The sequence below is a fragment of the Eleutherodactylus coqui genome, chromosome 13 (genome assembly GCF_035609145.1).
Source record: "Eleutherodactylus coqui strain aEleCoq1 chromosome 13, aEleCoq1.hap1, whole genome shotgun sequence".
In the NCBI taxonomy this organism is placed as follows: Eukaryota; Metazoa; Chordata; class Amphibia; order Anura; family Eleutherodactylidae; genus Eleutherodactylus; species Eleutherodactylus coqui.
Genome location: NC_089849.1, coordinates 122,601,404 through 122,618,089, shown reverse-complemented (window position 1 = coordinate 122,618,089; position 16,686 = coordinate 122,601,404). Strand labels below are relative to the sequence as shown.

At 47.1% G+C, this 16,686-nt stretch overlaps 1 protein-coding gene across 1 annotated transcript in view; it reads right to left on the bottom strand.

The window, feature by feature from the left end:
* Window positions 1-2,344: 2,344 nt before the first annotated feature.
* LOC136587444 (zinc finger protein 665-like) overlaps window positions 2,345-16,686 on the bottom strand; it is a 49,042-nt gene continuing 34,700 nt past the window's right edge. Inside the window, exons 16-17 of the mRNA XM_066586013.1 lie at window positions 8,703-8,811; window positions 2,345-4,673 (exon numbers count right to left, since the gene is read on the bottom strand). Coding sequence (XP_066442110.1) covers window positions 3,862-4,673; window positions 8,703-8,811 — 921 coding nt within the window. The 3' untranslated portion in view covers window positions 2,345-3,861. The remainder of the gene's footprint in view (window positions 4,674-8,702; window positions 8,812-16,686) is intronic.

Genomic DNA, 16,686 nt, shown 5'->3' with positions numbered 1-16,686 from the left:
ACCCCCGCGCTCCGGTGACTTCTTACTTACCTGCTGAAGATGGCCGCCGGGATCTTCTCCCTCGGTGGACCGCAGGGCTTCTGTGCGGTCCATTGCCGATTCCAGCCTCCTGATTGGCTGGAATCGGCACGTGACGGGGCGGAGCTACACGGAGCCCCATTGAGAAAAGGAGAAGACCCGGACTGCGCAAGTGCGTCTAATTTGGCCATTAGACGCTGAAAATTAGACGGGCACCATGGAGACGAGGACGCCAGCAACGGAACAGGTAAGTGAAAAACTTTTGATAACTTCTGTATGGCTCATAATTAATGCACAATGTACATTACAAAGTGCATTAATATGGCCATACAGAAGTGTATAGACCCACTTGCTGCCGCGGGACAACCCCTTTAAGGCCTCTGCAATGTTTTTGATGTAACTTTTCTTAGGGCATTACATTGTTCTCTTTGTCAGCAATGGTTTAAAGCTTATTCAGTATGCAAAAAGTATAACAAAATTGCCACATCTGTTTTGAAAAAAGTTTGGTACGGTGTTAGCCGGTAGAGCAAAATGTGATTGTTCCCAGCAAGAGAAACCACGTAATCCTGTAGATGTGAGACCTATTAATGGCCAACAAACGTACATGAAGGGAACGCTCCAACAACCGCTTTGGGCGCTTAGCAGGAGTCTGCCGGCAGATTTGCTTCTACACTGCTGACATTAGACAGGGGAGCAGGGTGGATTCAGACCCGTTTCCACAATTTTATTAGAGAAATGAAGTTTTAATCACCAGCAAGCCAAAGGGTTCCTAGAACGCCCTTACAACAAGGATGGTGTTCAGACCAAATTTCAACGCAGTATGGCTGGACTTGATAACAGCCGTCCTTTCATGAAGCTTGAACAGTTGAAACCATATACACTATTCAGAGGACATTTGCAGGCTACAGTGTACAAGGTTGAGGGACTCAATAAAAAACTCACAGACTAGTTGTTACCATGGGTGAACAAAAGTGTGCAAGTGGGCGGAAGTGTGCAAGTCATCAGCCCTTAAGGCAATGCATGACTGCGGTGGTTTCATGTAAGAGCATGGAAACTCATGGGAGATCAAGGCCCTTGTTACGAATTGGAAAGGAACTTCCAGTAGCACAGGAGACCTCTTGTTGGGGACAGGGCTGTCTGCAGGGGTATGTGTCTTGGAGACAAGTGTGTGGTCACAAACTAACGGTTACACAGTGCATGAAGCAGGGTCCTTCATCAACATCAATGTTGGGTGGAATTATCATCTGATGAACAGAAATTTGGAAGTCTTAAAGGGGTTGTCTCGCGAAATCAAGTGGGGGTATACACTTCTGTATGGCCATATTAATGCACTTTGTAATGTACATCGTGCATTAATTATGAGCCATACAGAAGTTATTCACTTACCTGCTCCGTTGCTGGCGTCCTCGTCTCCATGGTTTCGTCTAAATTCGCTGGCGGCTTGCTTTTTTAGACGCGCTTGCGCAGTCCGGTCTTCTGCTCTGAGCACGAGCCGCTTCAGTGTGCTCGCCGCTACAGCTCTTCTGCGCATGCGCAGACGAGCTGTATGTTCTCGGGAGCGCGCTGGAGCGGCCATTCTGCTACCATCCTCTGTTAGAGGAAGGTGCAGAAACTGGAGCCGACCAGCCGAGGAGCCCAGCGCAGCAGCCCAGCCGAGAAGCCGCCCAGCAGAGCTGCCCAGGTAAGTGATGGGTGACGGACTGCCGCTGTGGCCCCGGAGCCGGGCAGGGGAGCCGGGGCCTAGCGCGGGGGAGCCGGGGCCTAGCGCGGGGGAGCCGGGGCCTAGCGCGGGGGAGCCGGGGCCTAGCGCGGGGGAGCCGGGGCCTAGCGCGGGGGAGCCGGGGCCTAGCGCGGGGGAGCCGGGGCCTAGCGCGGGGGAGCCGGGGCCTGGAGCCGGTTACCTGCTGCCTGGCGGTGGGTGACTGGTCGGCCGCGTTCAATCCCGGGGTCCGGTCGGCGGCTGCAGGGCGTCTGGTTGTCAGGGAGACACAGCTGGTAGCGTCTCGGGAGCGCGCACGTCGGGCTACAGCAAGCGACGGGAAAAGAGCCGGCGGCCATCTTGGGGAAACTTTTTATAAGTTGCTGAAACGCTGGAACTGTAAGTAGAAACCGGCTAGAAAAGTCATTTACAGGGGGGCTTAGTAATGTATGCTTAATTAGGGGGACTGGGCAAAAAAAAATTTCACTGCTTCCTCGAGACAACCCCTTTAAGTCATTCATGAGGGCGGGTTATAACAACTCAGATCGAAAGAAATAAAGCTCCTCCCACGTGTCATCATCCAGCCTTCTAATATCGCATGGATTCAACAGTTCAGAGACATTAGTCTGCAGTTTATCACTTATTCACGAACACACGCAATGCATGATGCACATTTTCTATTTTAAAAAAAAAGGAAAAATTAAAAGGTTACCGGACTTAAAAAAAATAAAAAAAACAGTTATTTGTATAAAACAAGAAGCAGCGTCCTCCCCTCACTTCCCCCAGCAATCCGCTGCCGAGGCTCCTGGAGCGGTATCAATCACACGCTACACTAATGGCATCACCACTGAGTGCCGGGCAGCGGTGTAACCAGACAGACGGGACCGCTAGAGACTCAACACTGGATCACCGGGGGAAACAAAGGAAGTGCAATCTTTTAGTTGGGCGGGGGAATTGTTTTAAACAAACGATAGATAACTCCGTTAAGGAAAATCCATAATAGAAGACGTGACAACAGAATGTTTTTTTTTTATTCCAAAGCCTCAATAATATTAGGGTCCTTTACTACTTATTATTACATTTACTCTCAATATAGATGTCCGCGTGGTTTTAGGTATGAGACACTCCCCGAGCAGTTTCACTCATATATACAGGTATCCATGTACACATAAAGTAACAATAATCCCCATTGGAAGCCCAAGTCGTATCCTGTGTTTTTCTCGTTGATGTCTTGTTCTTCCTGTTTGCCGGGGATGGAGGAGTAGGACATCCCAGATCGCAAGGCACGTAGACAATAGAACATTTCTGGAGCTATGGCAGATGGATATTAAGTTTCTTCCACAGAAGGGCCGTTTCCATGTGTGCGTCTTGAGGATAGTAGTAGAGAGGATTGTGTAACCTGCTGGAAGGTAGGGGGGATAATCCCTCTGATTGCTGGAAGGTAGGGGGGATAATCCCTCTGATCTAGATTGACACAAGAACGGGAGTTTCTTTTTGACCACTGATTTCGCAATAAATTATCTCTACTTAAAAAGTACCCAAATGCTTACGGATGGGACTGGAGAGCTTGGGTCACATTATGGGGCGATATCCCTTCATCAAGCCTGCATCGTGCCTCAGTCTATTCCTCGTTGGGGATAGGATGTAACGCTGTCTTTTTTTTTTTGAAAGTGCAGAGTTCTTATTATTTCTACCACAACCAATATGAGCGGCGGGGCCAAACACATTGCCAAGTTACATGGTAGAGACCTGCTCTCCGATACTCCCTTGTTCTTGCACATTACTACTGTCATACCTCAAGCAGAAGTACTAATTCTATTATATACCATGGTCCCTTGGTCATGGTGGCTCCCTGCTGAGCAATGCGTTCTGTATGTACGGCACAGATGACAAGGTGACAGACTGGCAACTGCTCCCAGCTTATTTCATCATTGCTAAGGTGGTTGTTATTTTCCAAGCCCCTTTAGTAATTCCTCCTCTAGGCCAGAATAAGGACTTGTCCGACTCTTCATACCCGTCCATACTTGTTCTGTGTGATCGTGGTAGAACTCGACAACCTTTTACAAAAGCTCGACTATAATAAAAGTGGGGTTCATGTATTGCAGGTGGAGACAACCTTCTATTATGTATAGTTTTGGCTCTAATTAAACTAATTTCATCTTTTCGTGGATCCTCGTGCGATGCTTATCAAGACTCCCTTTACGAGTAAAAAACTTTCCGCACTCCATACACAGAAATGGTTTTTCTTCTGTGTGAATCACTTTGTGTTTTGCGAGGTTGGATTGGTTGGCAAAGCCTTTGCCACACTCGGGGCAAACATACGGCTTCTCTCCGGTGTGGATGATCCGGTGTGAAATAAGGTTGGAATGGTTAGCAAAGGATTTCCCACATTCTGAACACATATAAGGTTTCTCGCCTGTGTGGATTATGAGGTGGGCATTAAGGCCGGACTTGCTTGAGAAAAACTTCCCACATTCTGGACAGGAGAATGGCTTTTCCCCTGTGTGAATTCTCAAGTGCTTGACAAGAGCTGGATTGTTACTGAAGCACTTCCCGCAGGCCGGACACATCACTGGCTTATCTCCCGTATGGATTTTCTCATGCATTTTCAGATTAAATTTACTGGAAAACAGTTTCCCACATTCGGTGCAAGAAAATGGCTTTTCCCCGGTGTGAACCCTTTGATGACTGATGAGGCTTGGCTTGTAGGTAAAACATTTGCCACAATCGTTGCAGGAGAATGGCTTCTCTCCTGAATGCGACCTCTGATGTTTAGTCAGGTAAGAATAAAGGCTAAAGCTTTTCCCACATTCTGTGCATATAAACTGTTTCTCCTCCAGCACATTCGGATCGTAAGCTCCAGAGATCTTGTCACAATGTGCTTCGAGGCCTACAGCTTTGGATGTTGTGGCTGAGTGATACATGTTTCTGCTGCAGTAATAACTGACCTCGTAACCTGAAGAAAGAGACAAAGCTATGGATTATCTTCTTTGTAATGAGATGTGCGGGAAATATATTGCAGAAACCCAACTGAATGGAACGGTCATTGGAAAACAATGGATAGGGCGCGTTCACACACGGTGGATCTGCTGAAGATCCTCAAAGAAAAAAAAAAGAGCAGCAAATCCACAGCAAAATGCGTGTCAAGTACCGGACCTAGTGGTGTGGACATGCTTGGGAAAATCCACAGCAAATCAGCCTGCAAGTGTGAACATACCCAGAACCAGGTTTATGGTTTAAGAAATTGTGTTAACATTGTTTGCCATTTTAGGGCTCAGTCAAGCAAGCGGATATTCGTGCACCTACAAAAGATAGAACATATGGGTGGCAATAGACGTGGTCATATAGATTTTTTTCCGCACGCAGTGGGATTTTAATTTCCGCGCGGGAAAATGCGCGAATATCCGCTTGTCTGACTGAGCCCTAAGGCTGCCTGTCCACGGGCGCAGGTTTTCATTGCGTTTCCCGTGACGATAATCTGGCCGCGGGGTACACAGTGAAAGCTCTCCATAGCGTTGCTCTAGAGAGCGCTTCCCCCCTGTTCACGAGTGGAGAATCATTGTGATTCTCCACTCGCGGCCAGCAAATCGCAGCATTTCCGTCTGCGGCTCCTGAGCGGCGGCTCGCGCGCTGGAGATCTGCCGCGGGATACCACAATGCCCGTGGACAAGCAGCCTTAGAGGTTTTACTTCTTGGATTTGTCGCCACTAATTATATAAACATGGGGCAAGAGGGGTGTGGTGTCTCCTTAAGGAGAGTACCCAAAAGGGGTGGGGAGACACCAAGAAGGTGAGCAAGGAGACTTTTAAGGCCCATTTACACGAGCAGATAATCGCTCAAAAGACAGTTTGACTGGCAGCTTTGAGCGATCATTTTGCATAAAACTTGGCTACTTAACTACCAATTAGTTGTGCAAATGAAGCCTTCCCTGAATGCAGCTAATAGCCGTAGGCTATTATCGGAGCTCAGATCCTTTGTTCTCCCGCGGAGAACTGCTGATAAAATCAGTCCAACATAAAAATCGTCCCTCAGTTTTAACGATCAGCCGAAAAGCAGACGATGGGCGCACATTTACATGCACCGATTATCGCTAAAACGATCGCTGATTAGCGGGGTTTTTTTAAGCGATAATCGTCCAGTGTAAATGGGCCTTTAAGGCCAGCCAAGCTCCTTTAAGTAACTTATGCAAATAAGGAAGATGGAACAATACCTCTGCAGTGTGCACTTGTCCAAGCCAGAAAACCATCCACAGACAGCTGTTTCGGGGTGTTTGCCCCTCAGATAGAATTGATGCTGTTGAGCCACATTGATGGCTATATTCTAAATGCCTGAGGCGACAGCCGCTGCCGGCCGGCTGACAATTCCTTTGTCTTCTTGCAGCTGACAGTTTGCTTTTTCACAGACATTTAATTTATGTGTCATGTGAATAGATTTGGCACAGAACTCAGTTGCTGTAAGTGTTTAACTCCTAAGTGACAGAACTCATTTTAGCCTTAAGAACCAGTAAATCATTGCGCTCCAGCTTTTTAGAGATGAGCGAGCGTACTCGGCCACGCCCCTTTTCCGCCCGAGTACCGCGATTTTCGAGTACTTCCGTACTCGGGCGAAAAGATTCGGGGGGCGCCCTGGGTGAGTTGCAGCGGGGAGGGAGAGGGAGAGAGAGGGGGCTCCCCCCTGTTCCCCGCTGCTACCCCCCGCGCCGCCACACCTCCCCCCGCCCCCCGGCGCCCCCCGAATCTTTTCACCCGAGTACTGAAGTACTCGAAAATCGCGATGCTCGATCGAGTAATTACTCGAAACGAGTACGTTCGGTCATCTCTAACATTTCTTCTTCTGGCGCTCACAGTGCGCTATAAATGTTATGTTATGGTTAATTACCATTATGACAGCACCACATTTATAGAGGTTTTATTCGGTTTTACCAGTTTTGCGCAATCGAGTTTTTCCATTTTTTTTTTCTTACAAACATCCTCCGTGTAACGCCACATTCCAGGACCGCAGCAGTTTTATTTTCCAGTCCACAGAGGTGTATCAGGACTGTTCTTGTTGGACAACTTGAAGTTTTTATTTAACCATTTTGACGTATATAAAATTTAATAAGAAAAAAAAAATGTTTAAGGGTCGAAGAAAAATGATAATAAATTGGCTGTTTTGGATTTTTTTTTTACATTTTTTAAGGGAATTTTCCATGCTTGATAAATGTATTATTTTATAGTACATATTTTGATGGATGTGGTGATACCAATTACTGTAGGTGGAGAGTTTTTTCCCTTGTTTTAATTTTTTCAATATTTAACCCTTTCCAATCCAATTTGTATGCCGGTTTTCCTAGGGGGTTTACACTTTTTCTGCGGTTATACAACAGCGCTATCTGCTGGCTAAAGCCAGTACTGCATGAGGTGACACATTGGATAGGCTCCGACAGCAGAGAGGCTGGCAATATACGGTAAGAGAACCCCGACGGACGTCTTCCAACATCGGAGCTGTAGAACTTTAAATCATAATGTCTTCCGAGGTCAGACAGTGGATTGGAAAGGGTTAAAGCCTTGTGTAAGGGGAAAAAGTTTTTACATTTTTTTTTCTATAAAAACATTTAGGGCTAATGCCCACGGCCGGATTTCTGCCACGTTTTATGCGGCGGAAATTCGTGGCGCTATGCCGCAGCTACTAGGTTCTATCGAACCTAACAGCTCAATGTTCACGCTGCAGAATTCCGCAGCATGCTCTAATTGCTGCAGGAATATGCGCAGCCGGCTTCCATTGTAGTCAACGGAGGCTGGCCATCACGCTATACCTCCGCTGTAGCACAGCGGAAGTATGGCGTGAATACGCGTCCCCGCCCACTGCATCATCCTGCACTGCCGGCATGTCACGCAGTGAGTGTACTGCGCATGTGTGACGGCCCGCCAGACGGGACGCTACAGCGGCTCCGGAGAGGCGAGTATGGGGTCTTTGGGGGGCGCAATGATGGACTCCGTTGCGATATTCCGCTGGTGGAGTCAGTCATTACCATGGGCACGAAGCCTTTGATGCCCCGGTCAGCAACGACTGTGCCAATCAGAAAACAAATATGCGCTCTGCTTTATGGGGGGGGGGGGGGGGGGCAGGTTATGTGAACAAGAATTTGTTACTTCTAGGGAGCTATACAGAAGAATTACAGAACATCTCTGTTGCGGCTGGCCCCCCCTTTCCCCTCTCCTCTGCGCACGCACACACTAAAAAATGACAGCTGGAAATTCAGTATTCCCAGCTCCACTTCAAACGGCTGCAGCTCCGGCTCTGTAAGTGCTATGAACAGGCTTTTGGTGTCATTTTAAAGAATCTTAGCTGTAAAATGACATCAGACGCATGTTGCTAGCCCTAATTAAACAGCTGTAAGGCCTCTCACGCGGCAGGTTCAGATTCCGCATTGGGTTCCTTTAGCGGAATCCGGCCCTGTCCTTGGTCGGCAAACGTGCGCAACTTGTATATTAAATATTGCGTATGGCCATGGCAGCTCGCCGTCGGTCACGCGCAGTACATATTTTTTTCCAAATGCGTTTTTCCCGCACTGTCGCTAGGCGATGACGTGGGTTGCCTGCCACTTAACCGCAATGTCAATTGCGAATGGGCCACGGGTGGGACAACTTCCACTGAGTTCAATGGAAGCTGTCCATGCACAAGCCGCACGAACATAGAACATGCTGCGACTTTATTTGTACAAGTGGATAGGTCATCAGCAGTTGTTCGGCGGTGGTCCGCCACTCGGGATCCCCACCAATCAGCTGATGTTCATCAGTCCCGCTCAATGTGAATGGAGCTGCAATATCAGGCACTGCTGTTATACATTGTATGGACTGACGTGACAGAGCCGCTATCACTTCAATTTGCCGATTGGTGAGGATCTCTATTGCCGATCTATCCTGAGGACCGGTCATCAATATTTGAGTCCCAGAGACCTCCCTATAAAAGTGCTTGTACAGGCGTGGACCTGTGTTGTACTTGCCTTCATTGGCGTCCTCCTCCTTAATACTCCGGTTAGCTGCCAGGAACATCTCTTCTTCGCTGTCGATTTGTGAAGTGGCCTCATCTGTTCCAACTCCTAAGCAATCTGCCTAGTTGTGGCACATAATAAACATCATAAAGAAGGATATATCCCAATGTCATATACACTACATACAGTAAACGTGCACACACGTGTAGAGGTCGCACTACATAGTTTCCAGAACATTTTTAGCCAAGGAGGAGTGTAAAACTTACAAACCAGTAACACGCCGGCATACGCGGGGTTAAGATTTATGCACGGAGACATTCCTAGAATTCTAACGATGCCTCCTTCATAAATAGAGAAGTCAGCCAATTCTAAACCTATTTTCCATCATACAGTGAATGGAGATGTGAAGCCTTAGCTTTCTCCAAGCACAAAAATCAATCAATTATGGATCAGAAGCGTAGACCAGGCCAACGGTTGGCACATGCATAGGCATCAGCTGCCACCTCCTGGTCAAAGGAAAGAGCCTCCCTCACCGCCACGACCTGCCATCGGTTTACGCCGTTGCTGCACGCTGATCTAACGCTGTGTCACGGATCAGCGCTGCCGACAAAGAACCAGAAGAGGGACAATCTATTCATCAGATCCAAGCCAATGGTTTTTGTCCTACCTAGTCGGCTTTGTGCCGCCACATAGTAACAGTGCTACCCCTTTATGGAACGCACAGTAATGAAGTCCCCTTAGCATCCAATACTGTAACAGTGCCAACTTAGTGCCCCCAGTTACATAATGCCCCCGGTAAGATTCCACCTTAACGCCCCCAGTGTAAAATCCCCCCTTATGCCCCCACACTGATATAATGCCCGCTAACGCTTCCACCCAGTAATAATCCTCCCATCACTAATAATGCCCAGCTTCATGCGGTAAAAAAACAAACAAAAAAAAGACCCCCATTTCGCTCCTCCTCTCTTCCAGGTAGATTGATGACAACTGCTGCAGCCAATCCCTGGCCTCAGTGTCTACGGCCAGGGATTGGCTGCAGTGGTCATATGGGTTTTAGCATGTGATCACGTTACTCGGAAGGACGGATTGAAAGGCTGAGCCTCTTGTTTTTTGTTTCGCGGCGAGGAAACAACTTTGATGTATAAATTCAACCACTGCATAATAAATCCTATTTTTTCATGATTCAGACCAGACACTCGGACATTATTTCTAATCTGCGTAGGTTAGAATTTTAGAAAAACCTATAATTCTATCTTCTGAACATGATAATGGGGCGGCCAACTTGACTGAGCCGCTGTCAACAGCAGCCACCCGACTCATAGGAAGCAGTAAGCCAGAGGGGGGGAAAAAAAAAAGAGACAGTTGACTTCCAAGAGTTATTGGTGGCCACCTCTTCCCAGAGATGCAGAAGACTTTATAAGCTACCTGTAATGTCTGCAACTTTACAACCATGTAACGCTCCTAATGTACGGCCTTCTCTCCCAATCTCAGAGAAGCCATGGTCCCACATTTCAGAGGATTTCATCACTGACCTCTCACATTCTAAAGGACATAATAGCATCCAGGGGTTGCAGACTGTTGCCCACATATAGCAGTCGCCCCGCTCACATTCGGACGCCCAGAGCAACCTACAGCCCTCTGGAAAACTGCCATGCAGACATTATCAACCTGCCTCCTCCATTGCAAGGCTGGCGGCAAATCCATCTAGTCAAGGCTGGCAGCGGGTTCACCCGGTAGCGCCAGGCGTATCTAGTCTGTATGAGAAGCTACCTGGACATGATTTCCTACACTTTCGCAGGATGCCCGAGGCTGAATACAGCAGCAGGAGGACACACAAGTGCATTACCCCATATAACAAGGTGATAACAATGTAATCAGCCATACAGCTCTATTGTAACGGCAGTGTGATGACTAAACAGAAGAGCCCAATCTATGGCGAACCTACAGCCTGTAATAGTGACGGAGGCGTTTCTAGTAGAACTAGAAGCTCCTTGCACTATGAACGCACAGGACAGCAGCGGGGAGATCGGGGTCTTCTATGCCAGCACATGTAGAGGGGTCTTGTATCTTACACCTCACTTCCAGGAATGGTCTTGTATGTGAGTTCAGGAGGTGCAGCTAACAGTTGGAAAGTCCCAAGAACCCCTCCAGCAGATTCTAACGGCTCCGAGCTTCTTCCGCCAGGCCACATCCTCCAGCAGCCACACTGTAAGGGAGGCCATATGGGCCACTACACATTGAATTGGGTGACCACACCTATGCTGCTACCACCTCGCACTACTTGTTGGCCAGAGAACGCCAAGTGATCCTCTCTGTTGTGCCATCATCGTAGACCAAGAGGAAATTAAAGCCACTGAACAGGAAGTAGTTTACATTGCCCGACTTCTCAAAAATTATCAACTCCCCATCTTAAGAATACATATATTTCTCAGATATGCAGCAGCTTGTTCATATCTAAGAAAATAGATGGAAGAGTCCCTTTAAGTACACCGGCTTGTTACAAATGATCTTCCCGATGCGACTTCCATTTAATGACACTCAGATGCAGACATTTGATATCAATGGAAACGGAAAAGTCTCATTTAGCAAAACTAAAAGTAAGACGGTCCGTGTCGTCCACCCCAACCAATCACAGCTCAGCTTTCTTCTCTCAAGATGTTGAGGTAAAATGAAAGCTGCACTGTGATTGGTTGGACAACAAGGACAGTCTTACTGTTAGATGATTTTGCTAAGCGTGGCCCAAAAAGTTGTATTCTTCCATCATCGTCACTGGGGAGATATGAGACAAGATGGCTGCCAACGAAGACAGGAGAGCGTTGTGTCCTTGATTTTCACATCTACAATTCCCTTATTAGTGTGCAATGTCATTTTCGCACAAAGATCCCCCGGTGGGCGCACAACTCATAGGTGGGACTCCAACTTTAAGGAAAAAGACTGCATCTGTAAGTGAAAATCATCCGGCCGTCCACAAGTCAGCATGGAAAGAGCGGAGCGTCCGTGCAAGTATCACACCAAGTGCTCAGAAATCCTCCATCAGAGCGAGCAGAGAATTGGACGTCCCGCCGCCGAGCGAGAGGAAGATTCTGCACAAACGTTTGAGTTGTTATCCCCACCGATGGTCGTTGTTACCGGCCCTGAAGTCAGCCGACAAAGTGCGGCAATGTTCTTCTTCCTGTGAGAGTCTGCTAACTGTAATGGAAAGTGATGGTCTCATGGTGTCTTTAGGGTTTAGTGATGAAGCCGCCTTCCACCATTTGGCCAACAAACATAACTTTAGAATGCGGGGGAGCAGAAAGCCACCTGTCCACGTGGAGCGTACGGACAACTGTCCCAAGGTGAATGTGTTCTGTGCTATAACCTGTAGAGAATCTACAGCCCCTCTTTTCCCATGAGTAAAGGATCCCGGGGAGTTTAGACCTGGACGCTACAGATATGGCTTCTGCCGCACCGGAACAGGAGATCCCAGGTCTCATCTTCCACCCTTCATTATCACAATGAAGTCAGAGATGAGCGGCGACTACCAAACAGATGGATTGGCCATGCAGGGGGTGATGACAATGAACTTCTTCCTTGGCCTCCACGTTCCTTGAACCTTACACCTTGTGATTAGAGTCTACATGCCCCACCCCCACCACCTACCACCCGCCATGATTCGCAGCATCCCAGAAGCCATTGCATCAGTCAGTCGTGATCCGCTACAATGTGTACGGCATGAACTTGACTACAGGCTCCATGCGTGTCAAGTGATAAAGGGGGCCACATTGATCTCCTCCGAGGTGGAAAACATTTTGGATGCTGTGCAACAAAACTTTTTGGGGGTCATTCCATGTCAGCTGGTCTATTCGGGAGAGGGTTCCTGCTCGACCACCGGCCATTGTGCTGACATTTGTACAGAATGTTCCTCCACCGCCTGCATGACGTTCCGCAGCTTCAGCTGGGTGAGGCACTGGAGCCATTTGCATAAAAGTCACTCTTCCCTCGCAGGTCGTTTCAAAAAAATATCAAAGTTTGTGTGTCCGCTGTTCTTGATCTAAGTGAGCGAATTCACAATGTTACAGGCCGGGCGCCCCATCCATTGGTTTGTGGCTAATACGGGCCCAAAGTGGCTGCTAAATGTTGTTGCAACAAATTTTTTTTTTTTAGCTGTAACTTGAAAGGACACAATTATATTATACATAGTATGTCAGGCTGAATGAAGACAATGTCCATCTGGTTCAGCCTGTTTTAACCTCCTACTTGATCCAGAGGAAGGCAAAAAAAAAACAAGAGGTAGAAGCCAATTAGCCCATTTGGGGGAAGAAAATTCCTTCCCGACACCATAATGGCAATCAGAATAATCCCTGGACCAACCTTTGACTGTTCCTACCTGCCTGTAAGACCGGGAACTACAACCCCGCTGGTATTTAAGGTTTATATCCTGTAATATCACAGCGCTCTAGAAAGACACCTAGTCCCTTCTTAAACTCCTCTATGGATTTTGCCATCACCACATCCTCAGGCAGAGAGTTCCACAGTCTCACTGCTCTTACAGTAAAGAACCCCTTCTATGTTGGTGATGAAACCTGCTTTCCTCTAATCGTAGCGGATGTCCTCTTGTTACCGTCGTGGTCCTGGGTGTAAACAGATCATGGGAGAGATCCTTGTATTGTCCCCTCATGTATTTATACATGGTTATTTGATCACCCCTTAGCCGTCTTTTTTTGCGGGGTGAATAATCCCAGTTTTGATGCCTCTCTGGGTATGCCAGGCCCGTCATTCCATGTATTAGTTTAGTTGCCCTTCTTTGAACCCCCTCCACTACTGTAACATCTTTCCTGAGCACCGGTGACCAGAACTGTGCGCAGTATTCCATGTGAGGCCTGACAAGTGCCTTATATAGTGGGAGGATAATGTTCTTATCCTTCGCCCCTATACCTCTTTTAATGCACCCCAAGACTTTATTTGCCTTTGCAGCAGCTGACTGGCATTGGTTACTCCAGTTTAGTCTACAGTCCACAAGTACCCCCAGGTCTTTTTCCATATCACTTTTCTCTAGCAGTACCCCATTTAGTGTATATTGGTGACATCCGTTTCTCCTGCCCATGTGCAGAACCTTACATTTATCCACATTGAACTCCATTTGCCATTTTTCTGCCCAAGCCCCCGGCTTATCTCGGTCCGTTTGTAGCCGCACATTGTCCTCCGTTGTATTAACTATCTTGCATATGTTGCTCTGTTCCATTAGACAGAGCCGGCTTTACTCCAGCAGTTCCTGTCGTTTCACGTTGGGGTCTTTCCACTTAAAGGGAAAATAATTCAGTTAAAGTCGTGTGATGAAGGCCGCAGTATTACATAGTGATGAGCGAGACGTGAATGTTCGCTGGTAACGGTCTGAGGATTGTTTATGTGGCTTTGTAAATCCAGTCCACACTATTCCTATAGGAGGTTATCGGCTGAACATCACAGTGTGATGCAGTTTACTTCATTCAGCCGGACGGTAACGAAGACAACCAGCTCAATGCAGCATTGGCAGTTTTGAGAAGTCGACTTGCCACTTGATGCCTAAAACCAATTAGTGAATTTTCTCCAGGGCAGAACATTTGATTGGTTGACAAAGTGGACTACAGATTGATGGAAATGTCCGTATATGTCACGAAGCTCTGCTTTTACAAGAATTTTACTTTTTACAAAAATCGTGCGGCAATCCTTTCCGTTAATTGATCTGACCTCAGACGATCAGTTGAAAAAAAAAATGACAAAAGGTCAACGTAAAGCCTGGCCAGAAAGTGTGCCCAACATGCAGAAAAAAACAACTGATCCAGTAACTTTCATTTCAGCCTGATCTGATCCAGCCGAAGAAACGCAAATTTCAGAGAATCTGAACCAAAAGTTTGACATTGTTGGAATTTCTCCATTAAAAATTTCAAAAAGTAGTTACAAGGAATACTAAAGGCTGAGCAAAAGGAACGATTAGTGAAGACAGATTGCAGCGGTTGGTGGCCTTAACCCTGAGGAATTAGGAGGACTAAGTAAAAGTAAACAGTGTCAAGACTGCCTGGATCACTATTGATTGCTCAAGGACGAATAGCTGCAAGTGTCCACTGAGTCACAAAAAAAATACTAATTTTACCGCTAGTTCCAGAAAGCTGGACAATACAGCAGACGATGGAGAATGTTGGTGTCTCAGAAAAAATGGCGAAAGCAGCTCAAAAGCAGAAAGTGGAATATTGGCGCTGTCAAAAAAACAAGGTCAAGTCGTCCCAGAAACCAACAAGCAAAAAGTGTTGAATTTTTCCAAAATGAAGAATTTACCTCGGTAAAGAGTGTCTGTGTCAGACTAGATGGACAAGAAGATCCGAAGCAGAAGCACTGGCTGCTGCGCAACGTGAGAGAACTGTTCACAGCTTACAGTGGTGCTTCTAGTGGGTACAACAGGGTCATGTCCACCAAAATGTTACACTGATGGTTACAGACGGTCCAGTTAACAAGGATAAAGTTTTCAGAAGCAACATGGAATAAAAAAAAAAAAACACAAAAAACTGTTTATGGCGCCGTTTTGTAGAAGGTCCTGGAACGGAGGCCCCTGAAGGCAGTGATCCTGAGGACATAGCGGAGTGTGAGCCCCGGGTTCACAGATCGGGACGCGTTAGAAACTAAACAGCGAACGGTTGAAGAATTTCATTTAATTTGAGAACACCATAATTATGGCAAATATGGCTTCCCTTTGCGTAGATACACGACATTTAATGTATTACTGTGTGAAAAATTGGGTCCTTTTAACTACTTGAGCCATGGCATTGCACCTTGTGCCGCCTGTCAATAACATCCACTGAGGAGTCACATCCTTTTCTTCCCATTTGGAGGCCAGCCTCTGTTCCGGAGACACTCATCCCTTTCATGGTGTGTATTCGGTATTCTTTTGTCTGGCACACCCTGAGTTCTCTCTAGCTGGGGTGCTCTTAGTTCCCCCAGTATCTCTCCTTGGATGTCCTTTGGGACAGGGTAACACCAACCATGGGCACCTTTGTTTGCACCTTCTTACATAGCCGCCACAGACCCCGCAACACACGAGAAATCGGCTACAATCAGTTTGGCTCCATACACAGAGGCGCTGTCCAAACTACAGGAAAAGAGAGTAAAGCCTGCTGTCTACTGGCACAAAGCAGAATATAATTGGAAGGGTCCTTTTCAAGTTACAGCTGTAGGAAAAAATGGTAAAATTTGCAAAAATTTTTTTATTTTTTTTAACCAATTTCGGTGGAGGATAAAACAGTAAATATGCAAATGAACAAGAGGCTTTGGTCGGCCCTTGTACGGCCCCCTGGCCAAATCCCTGCGTGTTTAAGCTATATGTTAAGAAGTTAGAGGTTCCTAAACTTGTGGATAATTTTATCGTGACAACATTTAGCAGCCACTTTGGACCTTCTTAGCTACAGACCAACAGATAGGGCGCCCGGCCTGTAACACTGGGAATTCTACACAACAGGTTGACTAAGTCCACCAAGTTTCAGTGAATTGGCTCACTTAGATCAAGAACAGCGGACACACAAACGGGGAGATTTTTTGGAAACGACCTGCGAGGGAAGAGCGACTTTTATGCAAATGGCTCCAGTGCCTCACCCGGCTGAAACTGCGGAACGTCATGCAGGCGGTGGAGGAACATTCTGTACAAATGTCAGCACAATGGCCGGTGGTCGAGCAGGAACCCTCTCCCGAATAGACCAGCTGACATGGAATGACACTTGAGTTTGCTTCGATTGATATCAAAATTCCTGTATTGGAGAGTCATTAAACGGGAGTTCAAATTAGGAAGGTGCTTTGGAATAACCCTGTAGATGATAGCATGGAAAATGAAAATATATGAAATAGGTTTAACATAAAACTTGATTTAATAATGGGTCATTCCTAGAGATGAGCGAGCATTGCCCTTAGCGAGTACCTGCCCGCACGAGAGAAAAGGTTCGGCTGCCGGCGCGGGGGAGCGGTGAGTTGCGGCAGTGAGCGCGGGGGGGGGGGG